We start from the raw sequence: 21,915 nt of genomic DNA on the forward strand, positions 1-21,915 counted from the left end.
ACGACTGCTTCGATATCGATAGGCAAGGTTCCCTCAGGGGCTGTACTCTACAACACAAGCAACACATCTCACTGGAATAGTCGATGGACAATCCCTTGACGCGACCGAATGAAGAAGCCAAACCTTGTAAGGAAGAATCGTTATTTCACCTCCTTACGAGTCTTTCCCCAAATCGCGCTGCAAGATATTATCCGTTTTATGGTATGGCAGTGCCGATCTAGTATGCTCCCGCTTGATCAACAAGGGAAAACAGCTGTCAATTCGGTACCAACAACTCGCAAGGTACTTTTGGCAAGGTGACATATTGGAACTGCCAGCGATTCAACGCAACAGAAAACAAACCCAGTCAATCCTCAAGACGGTGGTCCTGGCTCCTTCCCAGGCTCAAATTTGCACAACACGTGATCGGGTAGATCGATGGAAAACTACACTGAGATTAGATCACAATCAGAATGAAAGTTGGAGAACACATACAGCATAAGGTTTCGGACAAAATACGTAAGTCTTCGTGCAGGAAGCGGGCTTGCAGCCTGAGAGTTGTGATCAGAGCTTTGCTGTTTGCTTGGTCGAAACAACTCGTGCCCATCTCACCTTTCATATCTTGACAGTTTCCGGCCCCACCGGAGATTGTGAATTCTGGATTAACCACTCGAATAAGAACATCACAGCAATAGCATGGACCGGCAGCACTCACAGCATCAATTGCTGTGAGTAGGCCCAACGCTATTTCAAGACGCATGTTGAGTTAGTCAGTGTAGAGCGACTTCAGCCCTTAGAAGGTTAGTTCAGGCCAGATCAGACGTTGTAAAAGGAAGCTGAAAGTACACATAGGAAAGTGGGCGAGAAGTTTGCCAGTGCAATCCCCTTATAGTTATAACATGTTGTACTAGGTAAGGAGTCAACCGAAGATATTGTGAATCACAAGATAGCCAGCTATTGCCACCCGGTCCATCTTTCCAGTGTTTATTGTATGTACATGAGCCAGGGTCCCGAAAGATGGAAAACGATGGAGGACAAGGAATGGGAAGCCATCGGGCTTGGTTTTTGGGATTACGAGTCGTACCGATAGTTCAAACAAGACTCTAAACGCCTTGTTTTTGTCTGCAGCTTCATTTGTACGGGTGGTTAAGGCAGAGTGGGTCTGAACAAGGATGCAGAACAGCGGAATCGTGGTAAAAAAACCTTTTCGCCAACCCCTTGCTATCCATGGGTACCCGGCCACTTAGTTCAAGCTTAATCGCTGGTTTCCAAAGATTTGACCTCGTATCCTAACAGATAAACACTTTGTCGAGGATACGAGTGCTGAAGCGTCTTGATATCTTGTGCCAGACTTTAGAACTTTTTCTCCTACGAATATGTTTGTGAATCCGGCTCCCGAACCACTGCCTGAGTTATACTCACAACCATTGTCGTTATTAAACATACTATTCCAAGACCCGCTCAAGTATTGGTAGGGTCATTCTGAGTCTTTTCAGAATTGACAGGCTCATGCATGAGATGTACATAACGGAATCCGAATGCCAACTCACTGACGTCTTGTTGGCTGCTGAGGGCAAGGGAACAAGTGGCAGCGAGGGCAATTGATCCCTTGCATATTAAGCAACCTTCTGTTCGACATTTGAAGTGCATATGCTCTTCAGGCCGCCATCCTAGAGTGTAAACTCAGATGTCTAAGCTATCGTCCCTGTCTCTCATTTCCTCTCCTCGAGATACATTCGACCCCACGTTTGAACCAGGGAAACGTGATATGACGTCACTCCATTTATCTCTCATCAACGGTGAGTTAATAAGACCATGGCTTTTCGATTGTCTGTTAAGAGGAAGCTACACCATAGAACGTATTCAGCGGGTCAAACAGGCCATTCGTGTTGCTACTGAATGGATCGTAGATAGAGACCGGAGGAACCTCATATTGCGAACCTCAGGGTCGAGTAGTCGTAGAGAGAGAGCGGTGCCAACCAAGGATAGCGGTGTCAACCAAACCAATTATCGTCTTAACGCAAGGGCCCGTAAGCACAAATTCACAAACCAATAAACCTCATTTCACAAATTCTACAGCCTTGGAGCACATATGACCCCCTGGTACTGTGGAGCATTTCCACCCTCCAATGACATTCTTAGCCAGGGAGCTCGAGGAGGATTGCGCTGGCCCTGAAGAAGGGCTTTTGACCTATATAAGAAAATGAACCGTAAATTCACTGGGAAAGTGCAATCTCGGATGGTATTATAAACCCTTCGAATCATTTATCTTTGCTATAGGATCATGGGTCATCTATAAATTAGGACTTCAAAAAACTAGCAAAACAAGTCAATATGGTCTAGTAGCAAGGGACATGGACCATAATACAGATAAAGGTACCTGAAGCATGGTTTGATGTATTTGGACCACAGCCAGATGCAAATTCAGCGGACAGGGCAGAATGTAGAAAGCTTGGACCAGATAGAACTAGTGTGATGTGATGTGTGCCACACTAGATTGTTAAGGTTCCAAGTTGGCAGGGATAAATTCCCGAAGTGGCTTTTATCATGGCCCCTGAACTAGTGGCGGGCAGTTAATATAGATCAGCTGTCTGACATTCACCAGCTCATGCGGTTTTATATAAGCTGCGTCTTCCTAACCATCCCACCTTAACACCATTTGAAAACCCGCAGTTACTGCCTCCATGCATCCCCATTTTTGACTTTCAAGGTCACTATGCCTCTCTTATCATTACCATCTGGAGTGCTTCACCTGATAATCTCAACACTATCAAACCGCGAGATCAAATCGCTGTGTTCGACGTGCCGCCTTCTCTGCGATGTTGCTCGCCGCCGTCTCTCTCGCGTCTTCCTTTCTGCCAACCCGCTAGATATCTGGGTCTTTCGTGCCGTCGCAGAACATCTATCCTTTCGAAAACAGAGAACGGAGATCATGTAGGATGATGCTCTTCTGTTCGACGATCCAACAGCAGAATCTGACCCGTATGACTTTGATGCAGTCATCGGGTCGGACGACGATAAAGAGGAGAGCAATAGCTGCCCAAAGTGGTTGGCCGCGATCTGTAAGAATAATCTTGATAAACGGCCAGTGCGGATGGATCGAAACAAAGATGGATGGTACAACGCGGAGTGTGCAGCCCAGCAGGATACGCGGCCGTCGCTGTGGATCTGTTGGCAGTATTATCAGAACCTCCTTGTCCAGCAAGCTGAAGTTGTGGTTCGTCAGAGCGACGCGGAGGCTTTGGTCTATGGCCTTCAACATTTTCCTGCGCGAGAAAGAATTACCATCACCCCTGCCGCTCACGGTTGGCTATATCAGCCGGTCTACGAGACGCCGATGATCAGGGCATTTCCCAAAGGATTCAACTACCCAATCCCGCATGGGTGGCAGACAGCGGCGGAGAGAGAACCTACGCCAGAGGCTGAGGACTGGGGCATTTTACTGGAAAATGTCAAAGAGCAGTGGCGGGGAGCCCGGCTTATTCTGCGTGCATTGGCCCAGCATCCTAACCACTGAGTAGTCGAGCTAACCCTGAATGTTAATCAGCTGGATACGGAACTCAATTGCACCATCTTCCACCAGCCCTGCTGCAACGCCCCGGATTTCGCCGTCTGGACCTTCCCCTGATTGTTCGTGGCATGTTCGTGGCATTGTTCGTGGCCAGGAATATGGGGAGGGGCGCACCTTTCGCAACGGGAACCTACGTCGCGCCTTGAGTGAGGCATCGAGCTTGGAACATTTCAGTCTCTATACGACAATCGAGATCGACTCGGTGACTAATTTAAGATGGCAGGGTCAACAATGGACGGAGCGCCCGAGGAGAGAACATCTCGCTTTCATTTCACCTCTCTTCAAACTCTCTTCCCAGTGGTAAGCTGGTCTAGACTGCAAAACTTCAAACTATTTCGGTTTATCGTTATCCATGTCGACGTGATATCCCTCCTGGATCAATTACCAGCCCTCCGAAAGATCGAAATGAGCTTCTCGGGATTCCTAGATAACGGGGGCAATTACAGAGATCTCTTGTACAAGATTCGCGAGAGGTTTCAGTTCGAAAAGAGACCCAGGGTTGAGACCCCAGCTGAAAGTTGCAATTGCCCCCTGGCCCCCTCGACCGGACCTGGGCATTTGGCTCGACGAAGAGGTACACTCCTTTCTTTACGATCATGGTCGGAACCCTTTCTCCATCTTCCGCGACGCTCCGAATTAAGTACCCCAAGGAACGGGGACTCTTCGGGATACCTTTGAACCGGGTCATAAACGCCCCTACTTTGGTTCATGCAAATTCATGTGTCCTGCGGGAATCGAGAAACGTCGAAATATTCAAGTATTCAAGGATCTCTACAGATCGATCATGGCATGACAGCGGACCCGACATTGACGGTCACGGTCAATAATCTCACGCAAGGACAGCACCGCCCAAGGAAGAAAAATTCCATGTCATCGACCTCGCCAGACCATATGTAGAGTCAGGGTGTTGGAGCCGCATTAGGTTACCAAAGGACAAGAACAATTTAGTCTGGAGTACAAATTCAGTCCGAATATATCATACTTGGCAAGAGAGAACTACTTTGGTTGATAAAACAGACTCGGAATGCGTATTAGACTAGGCCAAGCCAAGCAAGCCCTAAGCTTTTGAGTAAGTTCTGCCATATTGTTGGGGGCTTCCCGCTCAGAGATCTCAACTTGATCACCGTCTCCAGATCAGCGAACAGCAGTCTTCGCTCTTGATCCCGCGCCAGGAGATGCGCAGTCTTCAGCACATTCTTGATCTGTCGGCCGTTAAGTTCCAATCCCGCCAAGCTATCCAGTTGCGCCTCCGTAACATCCGCGGTAGATCGTAAGAACTGCGCCCAGATCTGCCGCCGGGACACAGCATCAAGGTCCGGGTACTGAAGGGAAATATGAATACGAGAGTCAAAGGCCGGGTCGATGTTCTCCGCGCGATTACTCGTGAGAAATAGGATGCCCTGTTTAGACGTCAACGTTGCCACTTGCCTGTTTTCAAGCTGGTGCATACGTACCTCGTAGTACTCTAGCTTTCGTAAGAAGATCGAAACCAGTTCATTTCGGGCCAAATCTGATACCGTGCGGGCCTCGAGGAAGACATCGGCCTCGTCGATCAGAAGCACTGCGTCCCATCGAGGCACGAGCTCGAGGACTTCCTCCAGCTTTGCTTCCACGTTGGAAACAGTTGTCCCGAGGTCCCCGGCCCCCAGCACATATAGCGGGACTTTCATAACTTCGGCAATACTTTCCGCTGTTAGGGTCTTACCCACCCCCGGCGGGCCGCTTAGAAGCAGGATAACTCCCTGGCCCTTACCCTGAACCACATCATCAAACGAGTCACGCGACTGGGCTCGAGCGACAGCGAGAATCAACTTCTTCAGATCCTGTTGCCCACGGGGGAGGACCAAGGACTCGAACGCGTCCTTGTTCCAGACGATATCCTCGACATCATCGACTAAAAATGCCCGCCACTCCTTCTTCCGCAACGAGAAGCCGCGCACCAACGGGGTGGCCAGCAGCCGGTGCTCGTCGGTTACGGATGTCGAGAGCCCGGTGACTTCAGTCTCCCATCCGTGCGACTTGTTATAGTGATTCCGCCGGTACCCGGCGGGGTCAATCATCACGCGCCCATGCTCCCGCACATGCCTGTAATGCGAGCCGTCGTATGATTCCCAGACCTTTCCGCGTGCAATCAACCGCTGCCGGATGGCCTCTGCGTCCCGGTGGTTTGCCAGAGGGAAGATCTGCAGCGCGTCGAGAGCCATCGTGCCCTTGAATGGGCAGATTTCAAAACCCTCGTTTTCGTAGTGGTACTTCTCCCCGTCGTAGTCAATATACCTCGTCTTGACCTCGACGAAGCCGCCCTCGCCGTGGGTGAATGAGTCTACGCACTCGTACGCACGTGGGGCGCCGTTCAGCGCGCTGAAGAGCACTGTCTGTGGGATAAAGACCGTCCACAGGAGGTCGTGGGTGATGACCCCGTTCTTGAGCAGGTCCGCCCGCCGGGTCAGGATGGCGCCAACCTCGTTTTCCAGAATCCGGTGCAGCAGGTCGAGGTACGAGCGGATTGCGGGGTCCCGCGTATCCTCGCGTGTCTGGCAGAATTGTTGCCACCGGCGCACGAACGGCACGTATGGGTACTCGAACGTGAGGGTCTCCAGGGTCAGTGTGATGCCAGCATAATTGGCGAAAGCTGGCTTCAGAGCTTCCCTGATCTGCTCGCTCCCCAGTGTGAAAGAACGGGCCTGCCAGCGGGCTTCCTCGTTCTTCGTCCACCGGATTATCAAGGGGGACTTTACGGGTTCGAGGCTTTCGACCGGCTCGTCCAGGTCTTTCGGAATCTGCTTCGTCCACGGTTTGTCGGGGCTCAACCGGTAGAGATTGAGAACTTCGCTGGGAGCTGAGCCTTGTGCCGATGCTGCAGATGAGGTATCTTCTGTCATTCAATGTTATTCAATTTTCTTTCTCGCAAGACCATAACATTTTCCTACCTGTCAGCTCCTTTACACTGGATAAGACTTCATCACCATCGTCCACGGGAGACGCATAATCCCAGAGCGCGGTCATAGTGATGTTTGTTGATTTGGAAGGTGGAGAGATGTTGAGCTAAAGACTCCCAGATGGACGAATTCTCTGGCTGTTAAATACTTCCTTGTAGCTCATGAAAACCTTCAGGGGATTTACTTGCACGACCCGATTATCCTCACTTTCAGCTCGAACGTAACTGCGTGTTTGATTGTTACAAGCCTCAAAAACCCACCGGGTCTCCACTCCCGTTGTCGGGGAACGTCTTCGTATTAGTCCAGCCAAAAGGGACTAAGCCTTGCCTGTGGCTGATTAACAACTCACTTGACAATTGTATTTGCCTGTTTCAAAGTGAAAGGAGTATCGATATGACCAAATTCACTTTTCTTTCATTGGTAATTCACATGTTCAAAATAATATGAGATGTAATGTGTAGCACAGGGTGATTCTGCCAGCGAATTAGCCAGTGAGTCTGTAGTCGAACATGACAGCGTTGCATTCCACCTTTTTTTTCCAATAGCCAGTGCTCTAGATAACATACCTGGTTCCAGGCCATGAACTACGTACTATGGTCCAGAACTAAACTAACTAAACGTCATCTCATGTCAAGAAATACCGAAGGGCTGGTGCGGCCCGACCCCATACTTGGTGAGTCACGACGATCACTGCGCCTCCGCGCAGCCCTAACTCGGCTGGCCATTTTTCAGCCAGCCTCATTGCGATGGCACAGACTATCAAACCCCCAATCCCGCGCATACGCCACGAATACATCCAGTTCAAGATATTTAGACAGATCTGAGTAGTCAGTTACGGGCATTATTTTGGTTTCTTTCGATAGCGACTGAGCATGCTCCTCATTTTTGAGGATAGGCTTGGCCACAGATCTCTTAAATGATGGTTGCCTCGGCAACCGCCTTCGCTTAGAGAAGGAGGTTAGAAATTTTGCTGGAAGCTTTCTGGAAGTCTAGACTTCCGGTAACCTAGTGAAGAGACTACTCCCGTTGTATTGCAGCACTGCCACAATGCGTTGCATCGTTTGTCCGGGCTCGATTCAGCCCCGCACTCAGTTCCGTCGTCCTATCATCGATTTGGCGGAGAACAAAACAGGAGATGGTCGATCAGCCACCTGATCCACTCTAACCTTTTCTTTCCAATTGGGAATTGATGCTCCGTACTAGGTAGCTGCTGGGCACTTGCGAACCGCGGCTGATGCGGAACGGAACGATCTGCTCGCGGTTTGCATGCATATCGGCTCCTGCTGGAAAATCTCTTTCTCAGACACGATACTTCAAGGATGACCCTAGAGGTCCTCGATTACACGAAAGTATGCACGCTGGGCGCGGAAATACACGATTACAGAGAGGTAAGGCTGCGCTCGTGATTACTTTTCACCATGAAATTATGATAATGGTCGTATTAGTGGCGGTTGCAGGGGCAGTGGAGTTGATCAATATTGCCAGAACCCCATCTACATATCCCCAACATAGACAAACTCCACCGCGAAGTTCCCCATCCGCGCATTTGCCTCCTTATCCCAACTTAAGGTGAAGACGGCGGGGTAATAGTTCTCGTCGAACAGCGTGTCGACGATCGGGGTCTCGCTAAGGTGCAACGTACCCCCCATAAAGTCTCCCCAGATGATCGTTTCGCCCGACGAGGTTCGATGACCGTTCAATGTTTCGCCCAGTCTCTTGTAGTGCCAGTAAATGGCATCCACACTGGCCGAGATCCCATGCTCCTCGGCGCCCCGCGCGCGTTGCACGTTTAGTCTCGCCTTCTGATCGCTCGCCCAAAACTCGTTGTTCTCGTGGAGCGAGAAAAGAGCGGCATGCTCGGGACCGAAACAGAGGGGCCCGAAGTAGTTGTATCTCTTGTCCTGGGGGGCGACAATGCTCATCTTGCGGCCGTCGCCGCCGGGTAGGCGGACGTGGTAGTAGCAGCCTCGCTGGAGGCGGTAGCCATCTGTGTCGCAGATATAAGTGGCCTGTTTTTCCGGAAATCGGGTCAGTTTGGGGAGGCCGCCGAGGATTTGGGGTTTAAAAAGAGCAAGGGAGGAAACGTACATCGCTAGGATCTTCTTTGTGTTCTCTAGGCATGGTGGCAGTAGTATGACTAAGATTTAGCTCAGATCTGACAGCTGATAACTAAAGTGGGGGTCTGGGAAGGGTTTGCGCACGGTGTTGACAGAACGAGATCTTGAATACAGCACTTCGGGTTGGGGAGCTCTCTATAATTATGTAAGGAAGTTACGACGCGCTCAGAAGATTCGAGCCATTGAGACAACCAGTAAGACAATTAGCGATACGAGCTACCCAATACCCGAAGCAGCTAGCTGGCTTGCGTGGGCGAAGTTTGCATGTCGTGCGTGGTGAAGATTGCCTCCAGCTGTCACGATGTGGGGCTCGGCTATCGCCGAATCTGCTCTCCAACCCGTGTGTGGCTGGTGTGGCTGGCTAAGACTTCAGGCAGCCACTAGAGCAATTGATCAGCCAAGCATCTTGGGCACATCTCTTCTCTACATCATTGTATCTGGTTTGATACTCTCTGGAATTTCACAGAATACACATTTTGTCTTACTTTGTCCAAAGTCTTTCGAGTAGTACTTTGTTGAACCTTTTAGCTCGGATATATTTCTTACTGCATTTTAGAGTGAGAAAATGCTTTGGGCTTAGATTTTAAGAAACTCATAGCAGGTTGGAGTGTTACACGTTTGCACAAATCAGATTCTGTCACATTACATCTCAAGGCCCTTGATTCAAATTGCGAGTATAACAAGATGGGACTGACTGGAATCTAGCGGATCTCCGAAAAGAGCAGACGCTGTCGCAGAAGTGAAAGTCAGCGTCCCAACCAGAGAAAATATCAATTAGCAGTTGTATGCTTCTCTAGCATCTCAACAATCTTCAGGTACTTGTTTTCTCTCGCTGCCCAAAGTGCTGCGTGGATATCGTCATCTCGCAGACTCAACCCGCTCCCATGATTGAGCATTATCTCGATGACTCGCTGGTGGTCATTCGCTGCAGCTCCGTAAAGCGCCGTAAAGTCAAGTTCATGGTTCTAGATGGTCGGGTCTGCTTCATAATCAAGTAGAATTTCCACAATTTTCGAATAGCCACTTGCTGCTGCTATCTAAAGTGCGGCCCCCTCTTTACTTTCTTTATTAACATCAGCCCTACATACAACTACAGTAGTCTGGCCTTCACCCCCGGGGGCCAATTCCCCCCGATCAAGTATATATCCTACGATGGAAAGTTTATAGTATCATTCCAAGCGGAACGGAGACAACCTACGCTTTGACCAACTCTATTGACCACCTGAGCCCTCAAGCCCTCCGCGCCACCCATGTCCCAGAGTACCAGGAAGCATCGAATAGCTTGAGAAAGAAATCAACATTCTGGAAAACGCAAGCTTGTGGTGTGGCGGAAGAGGTTGACCAATCAATTCAAATAGAATATAGTAGCATAAATCAACATGTTGACACAGATCTAATCCAAAATATAACATCTTTGGTCCTCGTACTCGAGCCAGATCGGCCAAAGGGCTTGAAAATGTAGTAACAATCCCCGAGCTGATAGCATGTCTCTGATATGGGGCAAAGTGAATCACGGAAAGTAAGCATCCGAAGCAAAGAAATGAAGAAAAGGTTGACAAGTGTTTTGAGGATGGTAGTGGCACATTGACCTGCAAACTGTAGCAATGATTCAAGCGAGGGCAGAGACAATGACGTTGGCCGCGTTCCAACAAATCCATATACTTGTGCCACTCAGTCAAGCACAGTAACAGTGTCAGACAATGCCGTGCAGTTAATCGGAATATTGATTGGGGGGAATTGGCCCCCGGGGGTAAAGGCCAGACTACTGTAGTTGTATGTAGGGCTCAACATCATGATCTGTCCGACGGTGGTCCCAAAATGGTCGGCGAGATCCTTGTACACACCCCAGCTGAAGGAATATGGTTGCAGGATGCACTGGCTGGGATCGCACTGGGGCACCTTGACGAACTGGCCAACGTTCAAGAGGGCTGTGGGCGAGGTCGGGTTCGCCAGAGTTTCGTTGGTGGGCCCATCGACATGCATGAGGGACTCGACGGTGATGTTGAGACGCCTGGCAATTACTTCGTAGGTGTCGCCGCGCACCGTGTAGTAGAGACGTGGTCCGCCGTAGATACACGTGCGGGTGGCGGTGGTATTGGGCAGCAGGCAGCTGGTGTTGTCCGGCTCGCACACCTCGGCCGGTATCAGGAAGGACTCGCCCACGTTGGGGATGATGGTCACGTCCGCCATGAGGTTCTGGCGGCCGATGTCGCACACGCCGCGGTTGGTGGCGCGAGCGACATCAAAGACGGTTGTGCCGTCGACGGTGATATCGTACCAGTATGTGGTCGTGTTGAGGGCGGTGGTGTTGCAGGTGCCACTGGCGGCAGTGGCCAGTGGGGCCAGAAGCAGTGGCCACAGAGAGTGGATAAAAGAAGGCATTTTCAAATGGGGGAGTGCAGAGAAGCAGAAAAAGGAATGAGGGAGCTCTGAGGCAGAAATGAAGGAAAGATCGGCTGTGCTCTGATTGAACTGAACAATGCGGCGGACAGACCGTGGCTTTATACTACGCTGCTGAGCAGGGACAGGGTGTCTTTCTTGCCGAGCACCCCTGCATGTATTTCTCCTTCGCTGTCAATCTCCGAGAAGGTGTTGGAAAGGTCGAGGGGGGAGACTGGCTTGCGAGCTAGCAGCAGCGTAATGTGCTATTTTGTCAAGGTTATCGCGTCGTCCGATGTGATGACCGACCAACGCTAAAGCATACTACCTTAGCAGGACCTCGCCAATGCCCTTAGCAAGTGTCAGCTATTGGTATTCCATCAATAAAGAGCCACTATGGGATACTGAGGAATATTCCGTCCAATCCTCAACCCTGCCGGTCACCCGGATTCAATTGTTGCAGTCCATTATATGAAATGAGGATTGGAGTCGCTCTAGGGCTCGAATAGACATGTCGATTCCAAACCTATCATATTGTAAAGCATTCACAGCATCCACTCTGTTCGTTGTTGGATTGTCAAGAGACTATGCTTTATCTGCCAAGTTCCGGATAGCGGCATGCAGCTAGGAATCATAGGCTACACACTATATACCGGAAGCACGTTGCAACAATCCATATTCACAACACAATTTTGTTAGCTCAAGACTCAATAGACGCCAGGGATACTGTGTCCCCGACCCGAGGTTATTTCGTTATTACGCCGTCGCGGGTATCTAAGTATTTATTCCAATGCAAAGTGGCCGTCTGGCGCAACCATAAAGCTAGTGAGTATTAGTATCTAGACTGTCCAAGTTGCGTCTGGCGTCGTCGTCACCCCGAGCCATGTTGCTTAGGGTCCGAGCGCAGGACAAGAGAAAACAAGCTTTTTAAACTTATTCGCGCCTTTGCCAGCATTTTGGCCAAGCAGCAAAGTTCGAACTAACCGATCATCCTGCCAAGATTTAGATCACGGTTCGAGTTCTTCAGGGCTTGCCTCGACATGGTCCGATTTGTTAAAGGTAGAAGGTAGACTCAGGCGTCTGGTAGATCTCAGTAGGTGTACAATTCGTAATCTGAAGCCCTTGTATGGAGTCGTGTCAAGCTGTTCTACCGTGGGGAAGAAACTTACCCAATTTGGTGTGGGTTTGCGAGGGCTGCTTCCGCCATGCAGCTTCCCCACACAAAGACCGCGTATCAGAGATCTAACACATGACTGGTTGAAAGCCTGAGTAAGTGTATTTTCCTTTGCGCTCGAGGTGATTGCAAATTGGGCTATCTGTCGGCTCTGCAGGAGAGGTCTGGGAAGTCGGCGATTTGCCATTGAGGTTCGAACCTGACAACCATGACCGTATCGAAATTTCCGCATGTAGAGGCACACACAAGCAATAGAGGAACACAGGGGCCTTTTGCTTTCGAGTCTTTTCCAAGCAATTTGGCTAGATGGGTCAGGCACCGAGTGTTGCTCTCAGCATTGGTTCTCAGCGCTGGTTCTCAGCACTGTGGAGACACGGGAAAATCCCGCTCCCGCTATACCGCGGCCATAGCCGAGCAAACCAGCTGTTATACATCCAGGTTCGGACTTGATTCCCCTTCTCGGGCCCAGAGATGCTTTCTGTAGAGTGTAGACGACTCGACGCGTCCAATTTCAAGCTGCTGGAAAAATCATGACTCAAGCCTATATACAAGCCCCAACAAGTAGATTAAGAAGATGATTGAAGATGCTCCTTAATAAAGGACCTTAATGGCAGTTTCTCTTACTTATTCCTCGTCCTTTTTCGATCACTTCTCCCCGGCGAACACCCTCGCTGCTGGAATTTAGCGCCTATGAGGAAGATAGAATATGGAAGAAAACGTTGGACCGAATCTTTGACCAAAGGAGAATACTCTAGCCCGTATGCAAATTTGAAAACTAGATTTGCCGTGTCATAGTGTCAATCCTCCTTGCCCTGCTCTACGGCTTGCATACTGCTAGGGAGGTCAAAAGGCAGCTTGCCTTCGAGCTTGGTCCCAATTCATCCCAAGATGACGTCCAAGAAAGCATTCTCGCTGCTCCCGTAGCTCACCGTCACCGCGCTGGCCTGGCTCAGCACCTCGGGAATGATCGCGGGACGGTCAAGATGCATTCTTCAGGAGTGTAGATGCTTTGCTCTGCGCGGCTGTCCTATGATCTGATCTCCCGCGCATCATCCGCGGCAACAAACGCATTGTCAAAAAGGCCTAGGTCGAATTTGTTTGCCAAAGATCCGACGCACGGATTGACCGACCTAGTCCCCCGATGCCAAAGACTGAACAATGATGGGTGTCCTGTATCTTGTGACAATCCCATCAGATGCATAAGCATGATTTGAGCAGCCGGGAAACCCGCGCGAGTGAGTCGCCCCGTCCCCGTCGCCCCCGCAAATTGATGGCCGGTGACCGCAAAGACCGAAGTCCAAGAGATGGGCTAGCTCAACTCCCCAGGCCCCTTGCCCTCGCCTCAAAACACAAAGCAGAGACAGCGGGATGCTGCAGAGCTAATGGCGCAATACGAAGCCTAAGGAAGATGACACAGCCCTTTCAAGAATTACCCGAGTGGCCAGTGAAGCTCGTCAATGCGACGCTGACTTCAATTGCTCCAGTTACGGCTCGGCCTACAGGGCTAAGAATGGAGCATCGCCTACCAGCATTGGAGCAAGGCGTGTTCCATCGCTTGTGCCTGTCACGACCAAGCCCTATCATGGCTCATGATTGTCACGGATTCCCTGAGAATGCGCAGCACGCTATCCTAGCCGTTAGGGCCCCGGTCCCACTGATACGAACCGGCCTGGTTGGTTTGAATGTCCCGGTAATCCACTGGGTCTATAAGTCCTCGTTTATGGGTTGGTCGATTAGAATGATCTCCTCCGCGGCCTCAGCCAGAAGGGATTGTAGTTGTTCTGCGGCCAGGAATTTGGCATTATTCCAGATTTAGAGAGTGGCCATCCGAAGAAAGAAGGAGTCGTAGGGGTCCACGGTTGAATTCCCCCACAGCAGGCTACTGGATTTGCATGAGTTGCTATATATACTCTGCCAGGTCCTTAACCAGCACATACGACCACAGGGTGTGGAAAACAGGGCTTCCCGTCCGCTCAGCCGTACTTAAGCCACACGCCGGGAGGTTAGTAGTTGGGTGGGTGACCACCAGCGAATCCCTTCTGTTGTATGTTTTGGTCTTTTTGCTTCTTAGTCCTTCCACCCTACTGGATCGTATAGATAATTCAGAAAAGGTGGGCAGCGTACAGGGGACTCTGAAGCGCGTTACTAACAGGCGAAATCGTGCTGAAACAATGCGCCGGCTGGAATGATAACGATCGGGCTTCTCTGTGGCAACGACTTGGGAAGGCTAGCACAGATCGCAATAGCCCTTGGTCAGTCTTACTGGCAGTGCTTCCTGGATCACGACTCCCTGTAAAAGAAAACAAAGTAATAGCAACGAAGAACCAACAAATCAACCCTCATATAAACATAATGAGTTGAAAACCGGGAGGGGGGGAGCTGTCGGAAATCCCGTCGGCCCCGCCGCACTATCCGACGATGTCCCTCAGTAGTACCGGGGAGGTGGCTAGACATGCTCGACTCGAACAAAAATGCTTTAGTGACGGGTTCCCAGGATACAAATGTTCTCTTGGCCCTACGCCGTTAACGGAGACTCCGCACGAATCTCGAAATACGGTGTGAATGCAATGCTACACAGTAGGGGAATGGAAAGGTTCCGGCGGAGAAGACGAGCGGGGTAGCCCTAGCCCGGCTTACCGACGGGGCGGGCTTCAAGGCGGTGGTAAACTAGCCATTGATGAGGACTGGCAATGATCTCTAGGGAAAGTGAAGGCCTCAAGATAAGGTCACGTTTCTACTTGTCTTTGATCTCCCAAATTCATTGAACCAAATATATTCTTGCTGCATTATATCTGGGAGGCATGGGCACGTGCTATATAATCTATCCGTGTCTATTCATAACGTGTACACCTTGCAACCCATTACTAAGTAGCTCCAGAATGCAAAGAACCAATAACAAGATCACTTTTCACTTGCACCTCCTCCTCCTCCTCCTCCTCCTCCTCCTCCTCCCCCAACAGCCTCCGCAGGACCCGGCTCCCCATCTGCCGAAACCACCGACTCCCCAACCACCGGCCTCCCGGTCTCAACCACCTGCGCCTTCCTTGCCGCATTCTCCTGCAAGGCACGCATATACCGCTCCGACTCAGCCGCAAACTTACACTTCGTCCGGATCGCCGCCCCATACCTATAAAACAGAAACGGCGCCGGCATGCACAACAGACTCAGAAACGCCGGGATGGAGGGGGCCCAGTGGATGCCCGCGCCGCTGTACATGTAAGGGGCGATGATGGGGAAGACCGCCCCGAAGATGGAGCGGAGGACGGTGTTGGCGGCCAGCACGGAGGCGGCGTAGATGGTGTACGAGTCGATGAGGTAGTTCATAACCCCCAAGTAAATCAGGATGACGCCGAAGCCGAACGGGGCGGTGGCGATGATGCTCACGCTCCAGTGGATGGAGGGGGAGTCCGTCCAGGCGAACCAGAACTGGCTGATGGGGATGGCAAGGGCGCCGGGCATGCACTGCAGGAGGCGGGCCTCGGGAGGCGCGAAGCCCCCGTGCCGGTCTTGGACCTGGATGAAGTGCAGGTTCGCCGGGATGGTGGCGCCGACGCCGATGATCATGCCTACCATAATCCCCAAGAAGGCGAGGCCGCCGACGCCCGGGTTCCAGCCGCGGATGTCCTCGTAGACGATCGGGAAGGCGGAGAAGAACATGTACAGCGTGCCGTAGACGATGGCGATGTAGAGGGCGAAGAGGAGGACGATCGGCTCGCGGAAGAGCAGGACCCAGGGGCGCGAGAGCGTGGTCTTCAGGAGGCGCGGGAGTGAGACGGGGCCCTTGTCGAGCTCGATCTTGCTGCGGTAGACCCGGCCGGTGAGCTGGGAGAGGCGTCGGGCGCGTTGCCGCAGGAGGACGGGCGCGTAGGTCTCCGGGATGAAGACGGCCATCAGGACCCAGATCAGGGCCGCCAGTAACGCGAGGAACCCCTCCACCCAGCGCCAGCCCGCGCTCATCCCGAGGAATCCGCCGATGATGGGCCCCAGGGCTGGTCCGAGGAAGGGGGCGGCCGCGTACAGACTTAGGGCTAGGCCGCGCTGCCGCGCGGTGAACATGTCCGAGATCGTGCCTCCCGCGTTGGTGAACGGGGAGGATCCGAAGGATCCAGCGAAGAATCGCAGGATGCACAGCGTCCAGATGTTTTGCGCACCGGCGCACCCGGCTGAAAATGCGGTCATCGCGAAGAAGCTGACCATGAAGGGGGTTTGGCGACCGAAGACCTCGCTGACCGGCGCCCAGAAGATCGGGCCGACCGCGAAGCCCAGCACGAAGAGCGCCAGGCCGATGGTCGCGACTTCCGAGCTGACATGGAGATCCTCGACAATTTCCTTGATGCTGCCGCTGTAGGTGGACGAGGTCAGGGCGACGGTCAAGGTGGAGAAGGCGACAATCAGCGTGATGGTGATCTTCCGCGCCGTGCTGAAGAGCAGTGGGTTGCGGCAATCGTTGGGAATCCAAGAGACCACATACGGATCCTCCTCGGTGCCACTGCCGGGGTATTCAAATTCAAGGATTTCTTCGTTTATGGCGCCTTGGTCGAGGAGCATGCGCCAATGGGGGATCCGGGTGCGATAGACCCCCTTGGGTAGGGTGCCTTTTTCGCGATGCTCTTCCAGATCCGCGATCATTTTAACTCTATTCCCTGCGGACTGTATTCTGGGAAACTGGTGCGGAGATTCACGTCATCATATCATCGCTCGACAATATGTTACAGATTAGGAAGTTTTGCCCACTATCGACGGACTACCCTCATAGAGAGAAATCCTCCAACACACCGGAAGGGGTGGGTGAGAACGGTCGGGGCGACTCATTGCTTTTATTGTGCTGAACACAATCTGACTCGGTGCGAAACAAGACGGCAGAAGAAGAAAAAAAAAAGCACTAACAAAAATGGGTCTCTGCGGACCCACAGCCCCTCCTAATAAATGCATGAGAATGATAGTCCTCCTGCAGCATGACTCTCCCACTGCATGATTTGATGGTCGAAAAATGTACTAATGAGGTGCGAGTGTGATGAAATGTAAGACCCTGCACATCTTGATGCAATCTGAATTTGCCTTTATGATCGAATTGGCGCATATCTCTGGACAAAGAAAGCAGGGAGCGTTCCTGTGCCGGGTATTCGGCACGGACTGGGGCTCGGGAGGGCAAAGAGTCAAAGACCCATCAGCCGCAGTGCCTCCTCCCGCTTACCGGGGGCCGAAAACCTCGGTAAGAGTGGCTGATTACATTATTGACGCGCATTTGCCAGGGCTAGAGTAAAGCTAAGATGTCGCGATTTGTGAAGGCGATGTGATGTGATAAGTGATAAGGCGTGCTGTTCCGATCCACCTTTTATTGGAGGGATTGGCGTCAATCATCACAAATCGAGTCAATGCGGGTTCAAGCCGAGCCCGGCCCTGAGATCGATGGCAAGCGGGAAAGGGGTTAAGATAAGCTTCCCTCCCGCCCGCTCGCTCAAGGGTTTCGCCTCAAGTCTCACAATCTGTATATGGCCCTTTTATGTTCCGTCAGAGTGGCGACAGTTTAGACCCCACTGGTGTTGGTTTGGAGGGGTCTAAGCCGTCAAAGCTCATTTCTTGGTGTAATTGGAGTACTAGCGCAGCCACCAAGACCAGTTGTCTAGAATAAGTATAGTCGGGCTTCAAGAGCAGCTCCGATCCTAATCAAATTGACCCTCAAGCCACTCTTGCCATTTCATCCCATTGAACCTTGACCTGACTACTCATGTGTAATCCTTAAAAGACAACTTAGAACAAAGTGCCGTCCCCGGAGTTCAGGATGGGACTGGACTTAGTCTGCGGCCGCTTTTCGGCCGCGAGCTCTCGACCCGCTTTCCACGAGCCAGCCTCCAACATCTGGGGCAGCGTCAATTGAACATCTCCCAACTTCCCACTGCGCAAAATCCGCTTGTGCAATTCGTCCAGCAGAGCAACCGTCATCGCCCGCCATTCAACTATTTCCCCATCTCCCACCGCGAAGCACGGCAGCGTGGCCCCGGAGGTGCGCAGCCCGCGCTCCAATGCCGCTGGCTTGAGCGTCAAAACCCCCATGTCCACAAACAACCCCCCATTGCGATACTCGGGCAGACCCGTTCCCAGTTCCGCATTCTTCCAGGTGATCTTCAGTATGCGCTCGAAGGGAACCTTGAGCGAGTAGGCAAGCCACTGCGTCAGCTTGTGGAAGGGCTGGATCGTGGCGGTGTCAGGGTCCGTCGCGGTGATCTGGGAGGACTCTGACAATACAGCCAGCGGCCATGCGTCGCCGATCGGGTGTCCGCGAACGCGAGTTCGGTCGGATGGCCAGATCGGAATCAGCGTCTGCTGCAGCACAGCCCAGAGTTGGGCGTAATCGAGGTTCTCCGCACCCGAGGAAAGGAGATGGTCTGCATTGGTCAGTATACACTCGCGAGGTTCAAAGCATTGACCTCACCAAGAAGCTGGCCGGGGCGACCGGACGGTCCGAAAATCTCCGGGAGACTGGTTATCGACTGTCCCAGTCTCTGTAGAATCTCGACGCGTGCACCTGCTCCCACAAGCGGATTGCTCTTATCATCGACTTGGAACCCCCGGGTCAATACGTCCACCGTCAGGCCTTTCAGCGCCTCCCCTATTCAACATCGTCTGTCAGCCTTGCTAGATGGAAGTGGAAAAGGAGGCAATCTACCATGCACAACATCCTTCCTCTCTGACCCCTGGTTGGCAAAGTCCCCATTGAGAAACATATACAGGGAAGCGACCGCGATCCCCTCACTGCGGTTATACACATTACCCGACTCTGGTTCGACGTACCGCCAGGTATCGCCCGCTCCGGCGTCAAGGAGCACGGAGACGAAGAACAGATCCAACAGACTGCGCACCTTCTCCTTGTCGTCATAGCCGGCTTGACTCCATCGCTCGAGAAGCTGTTGTAGTCGAGGCACCCCGCCGACTTCGAAGTGCTGCCAGCGACCGTGGGGAGGGATCTGATCGTATCGGTCGGGGCCGAAGTCGCGCTGTCAGAGGTATTGTGTTAGTCTTTACTTTGCTAGTAGTAAGGAGTGGCATGTCGCACCGTGATGATGTTTACAACATAGTCCACGGTCGCGTTCAAGCGGTCGGGGTGATAATCATAGTGGTGGAGCTTGCCTTGCTCGGCTAGGCTCAGGACAACACGGGCGCGGTCGCGGACAGCTTCGAGACCCAGGAGGTGCTGGATGCTGGAATCCATGGTGGATGTCGCACTGCAGTATCTTTATTAGGCTTTTCAGAAGGGGTTTCGCTTAAGTGTATCCAGTCGAAAAGAATGAAGAAGTTGTGTTGGAGGCAGGAGTACGAAGGAGGGGAAAGAAACAACAACGCAGAGCGGGGAAAGGCGCTTATCACGCAGGACCCTCGGCTGATACCCTCTATCTTATCTGATAACACCACGCGATACACCCTGTATCGCCAGCATTGTATGTACAGCATATCACAGCAACAGCATCGATACATTGCAAGTGTTCCTCTGTGATGCGTGAGCTAAGGCATTAATAAATATAAGCCTGCTTTACTGCCATCGTCCCTGGACTACACATACACCCTTGCATCTACTTTTACACTAGACATCCATCCTCCAGAATCACTACCACCTCACCATGACCATCACCCTCCCATCCAACGTGCACCAAGTGCACAACACCACCTTTACAACTCTCCTCCAAAGCCTCCGCCAACGCGACCTCAAGCCCTCTACCGTCCGCTCCCTGGTCCGTGAAATGACGATCACCCTCTCTAAATCCATCCATCTCGACACCACCGCCCCCGACGAAACCGTAGCCGTGATCGTCGTCCTCCGCTCCGGGCTCGCCATGTTCGATGGCTTCATTGACAGCTTGCCAGAGAGCCTCTCGACCGCGATCTACCACCTGGGCATTTTCCGAGACCAAACCACGTTGCAGCCGGTGGAGTATTACAACAAACTGCCTCTCAAGCCGGCGCAGATCAAACAGGCGGTGGTGCTGGATCCGTTGATTGCGACGGGTGGGACAGCGGCGGCGGTTGTGGGTATCCTGGAGTGAGTCTCTTTCTTTTTCTTATTTTTCGACATAGGTTGGGCTGTAAGAAACCTGTGATTCTGGTGGCTAACGAAGTATCCGTAGGGAATGGGGCGTGGAGAAGGTGACTTTCCTGTCAATGCTCGCCACACTAATGGGGTTGTCTCACGCGGCCGAGGTGTGGCCGGAGGGGAGTCGGTTTGTGGTGGGCGCAGTGGATCCGGAGGTGAATGCGAAGGGGTATATTCAGCCCGGGGTGGGAGATATCGGGGATCGGCTGTTTGGAACGATCTTCTGATCTTGGTCGCAGATAGTAAAGTAGATAGGGATTTACAAGACGAAGCGAATGATCGCATTCAGTAACGAAGTATTTGACATTGTATTTGCAACATAGCAGCCAAGATTGTTCGACTCAAGACCTCCGCCCTAATGCGATGAATATGCAACTTAAACCCCTTCCAACCTTATATGCAAGACTTATCCAAATTCGAACCTACCATCCTCGTCACAATGCATAGAACACCCAAGATCCAAATACCCAAAGAAGAAATACTGACACTACCATAGCCACGAAACACCGACTGCCTCTCCCACCTCAAAACATACTCAGCACGTACCATAGTACCTATCCCCGAAGTCACCCAAGCCAGGGCTGATATAGCTGCGACAGGTCAGTACTTGCGTTTTGAAGGACACGACAGAAAACCGAAGGAAGGAGGAATCCTTACTTCTGCGCCGTCAGATCCGCATCCACCGCCGCAGACACGATCTTCAACGCGGGGAACCGTCCCGTGACCACGTCGAGCCCCTTCTTCGACGAGACGACATTCACCAGCACGATCGACTCCTCCGGCACGCCATGCTCGGTCAGCGTCTCCACGGCCTTGATGACCGAGCCTCCCGTCGCGAGCATCGGCTCGAGAAGCAAGACGACTATTTCTGGTCAGAACATCCCGAAAAAAGAAAGCAATCGTAAAGACCAAGTCCACAGAAAGACATACCATCATTGCAAATCCCCGCCGGCAACTTCGAATAATAACTCTTGGCGACGCTCGTCTCCTCGTCGCGCTGGATGAGGAGCTTTCCGAAGCTCAGGCGACCGCTTCCCCGAAACAATCAGCATTTCCATCCACTACAACACCCACAAACCGAGACCATAGTGGCCGGGGGGGGGGTCACTTACGTCCACGTATCCCGCAAAACCTGCTCCATGCTCGCGCCCGCCCGCAGGATGCTCACACCACAGACCCCCTTCGTGAAGCGGAGGCCCTGGTACGTGGTATTTAGCGGTGTGGTGACGGTATACTCCTCAGCGGGGACATGGTTCAGCGCTGATATCCTCTCTCGCATTAGTTGTCTTTTCTTTTCCTACCGGCCCCGAAAAGAGCACGTGACCATACCGGAAGAGATCAGGCGGTGCACCACTTTCTCCACCGCGGAGACGAATGCGCGGTCGTCGGTGTTGACGTCCCGGATGATGGTCATGAGGCTGAGCAGCGAGCGGTCCTGCTCGAGCACGGTGACGTGGTCCATCGGGGTGGTGGTGGGAAGTGCCGAGGTGGTTCCGGCAGTTGGGGTTGACATTTTGTGGAGGCCTTTAGAGTTTGACGTATTTGTTTAGATATACTAGATGTGCCGAGTTTGTGGGGGGGTTGGGGGTGATGAAGTTTGCGAAACTTCGTGAAAGGGAGGGAATTAGAGAAACAAGGGTAGAAGTACCTTGATTTATATCCAGATGACC

The 21,915-nt window shown here is 52.2% G+C and overlaps 8 protein-coding genes across 8 annotated transcripts; 2 read left to right on the forward strand and 6 right to left on the reverse strand.

Annotated features, from left to right (window-relative positions):
* Nucleotides 1-2,695: 2,695 nt before the first annotated feature.
* BO86DRAFT_396817 (uncharacterized protein) lies at nt 2,696-3,696 on the forward strand (the record flags this gene model as incomplete). Its single annotated transcript, XM_025673437.1, has 3 exons — nt 2,696-2,857; nt 2,918-3,467; nt 3,527-3,696. The coding sequence occupies 3 exons, from the start codon at nt 2,696-2,698 to the stop codon at nt 3,694-3,696; spliced, it is 882 nt and encodes a 293-aa protein (XP_025530457.1).
* An 885-nt stretch (nt 3,697-4,581) lies between these two features.
* On the reverse strand, nt 4,582-6,556 carry BO86DRAFT_446149 (ATP-binding protein; the record flags this gene model as incomplete). The annotated part of the gene is made up of 3 exons (XM_025676497.1): nt 4,582-4,950; nt 5,005-6,407; nt 6,481-6,556. The coding sequence occupies 3 exons, from the start codon at nt 6,554-6,556 to the stop codon at nt 4,582-4,584; spliced, it is 1,848 nt and encodes a 615-aa protein (XP_025530458.1).
* Nucleotides 6,557-7,982: 1,426 nt separating this feature from the next.
* BO86DRAFT_407558 (uncharacterized protein) lies at nt 7,983-8,674 on the reverse strand (the record flags this gene model as incomplete). Its single annotated transcript, XM_025674277.1, has 2 exons — nt 8,578-8,674; nt 7,983-8,498 (listed from the first exon to the last, which is right to left on the reverse strand). Exons 1-2 carry the CDS (start codon nt 8,608-8,610, stop codon nt 7,983-7,985), a joined length of 549 nt encoding a protein of 182 aa, XP_025530459.1. The 5' UTR covers nt 8,611-8,674.
* A 1,603-nt stretch (nt 8,675-10,277) lies between these two features.
* BO86DRAFT_416609 (LysM peptidoglycan-binding domain-containing protein) lies at nt 10,278-10,988 on the reverse strand (the record flags this gene model as incomplete). The annotated part of the gene is made up of 1 exon (XM_025674981.1): nt 10,278-10,988. One exon carries the CDS (start codon nt 10,986-10,988, stop codon nt 10,278-10,280), a length of 711 nt encoding a protein of 236 aa, XP_025530460.1.
* Nucleotides 10,989-15,060: 4,072 nt separating this feature from the next.
* On the reverse strand, nt 15,061-16,788 carry BO86DRAFT_454143 (MFS transporter; the record flags this gene model as incomplete). The annotated part of the gene is made up of 1 exon (XM_025677038.1): nt 15,061-16,788. One exon carries the CDS (start codon nt 16,786-16,788, stop codon nt 15,061-15,063), a length of 1,728 nt encoding a protein of 575 aa, XP_025530461.1.
* Nucleotides 16,789-17,843: 1,055 nt separating this feature from the next.
* Nucleotides 17,844-19,458, reverse strand: BO86DRAFT_407560 (URC4/urg3 family protein). Its single transcript, XM_025674278.1, has 4 exons — nt 19,214-19,458; nt 18,827-19,154; nt 18,593-18,769; nt 17,844-18,545 (listed from the first exon to the last, which is right to left on the reverse strand). Exons 1-4 carry the CDS (start codon nt 19,367-19,369, stop codon nt 17,911-17,913), a joined length of 1,296 nt encoding a protein of 431 aa, XP_025530462.1. The 5' UTR covers nt 19,370-19,458; the 3' UTR covers nt 17,844-17,910.
* Nucleotides 19,459-19,726: 268 nt separating this feature from the next.
* On the forward strand, nt 19,727-20,493 carry BO86DRAFT_407561 (PRTase-like protein). Its single transcript, XM_025674279.1, has 2 exons — nt 19,727-20,194; nt 20,280-20,493. The coding sequence occupies exons 1-2, from the start codon at nt 19,776-19,778 to the stop codon at nt 20,470-20,472; spliced, it is 612 nt and encodes a 203-aa protein (XP_025530463.1). The 5' UTR covers nt 19,727-19,775; the 3' UTR covers nt 20,473-20,493.
* Nucleotides 20,494-20,570: 77 nt separating this feature from the next.
* Nucleotides 20,571-21,847, reverse strand: BO86DRAFT_356138 (uracil phosphoribosyltransferase). The gene is made up of 5 exons (XM_025669652.1): nt 21,575-21,847; nt 21,358-21,505; nt 21,176-21,276; nt 20,903-21,107; nt 20,571-20,835 (listed from the first exon to the last, which is right to left on the reverse strand). The coding sequence occupies exons 1-5, from the start codon at nt 21,756-21,758 to the stop codon at nt 20,781-20,783; spliced, it is 693 nt and encodes a 230-aa protein (XP_025530464.1). The 5' UTR covers nt 21,759-21,847; the 3' UTR covers nt 20,571-20,780.
* Between the last annotated feature and the right edge of the window lie 68 nt (nt 21,848-21,915).

This window comes from Aspergillus japonicus (assembly GCF_003184785.1).
Source record: "Aspergillus japonicus CBS 114.51 unplaced genomic scaffold BO86scaffold_8, whole genome shotgun sequence".
NCBI lineage: Eukaryota > Fungi > Ascomycota > Eurotiomycetes > Eurotiales > Aspergillaceae > Aspergillus > Aspergillus japonicus.

Coding starts and splice junctions, on each gene's coding strand:
- BO86DRAFT_407560 (XM_025674278.1), bottom strand. CDS start 19,369: ATGGATTCCAGCATCCAGCACCTCCTGGGTCTCGAAGCTGTCCGCGAC. Junction 19,155..19,213: donor ATGTTGTAAACATCATCACG/GTGCGACATGCC, acceptor TACCTCTGACAG/CGCGACTTCGGCCCCGACCG. Junction 18,546..18,592: donor TCGCCCCGGCCAGCTTCTTG/GTGAGGTCAATG, acceptor TGACCAATGCAG/ACCATCTCCTTTCCTCGGGT.
- BO86DRAFT_407561 (XM_025674279.1), top strand. CDS start 19,776: ATGACCATCACCCTCCCATCCAACGTGCACCAAGTGCACAACACCACC. Junction 20,195..20,279: donor GCGGTTGTGGGTATCCTGGA/GTGAGTCTCTTT, acceptor AAGTATCCGTAG/GGAATGGGGCGTGGAGAAGG.
- BO86DRAFT_356138 (XM_025669652.1), bottom strand. CDS start 21,758: ATGTCAACCCCAACTGCCGGAACCACCTCGGCACTTCCCACCACCACC. Junction 21,277..21,357: donor GTTTTGCGGGATACGTGGAC/GTAAGTGACCCC, acceptor GTTTCGGGGAAG/CGGTCGCCTGAGCTTCGGAA. Junction 20,836..20,902: donor GCGGATCTGACGGCGCAGAA/GTAAGGATTCCT, acceptor GACCTGTCGCAG/CTATATCAGCCCTGGCTTGG.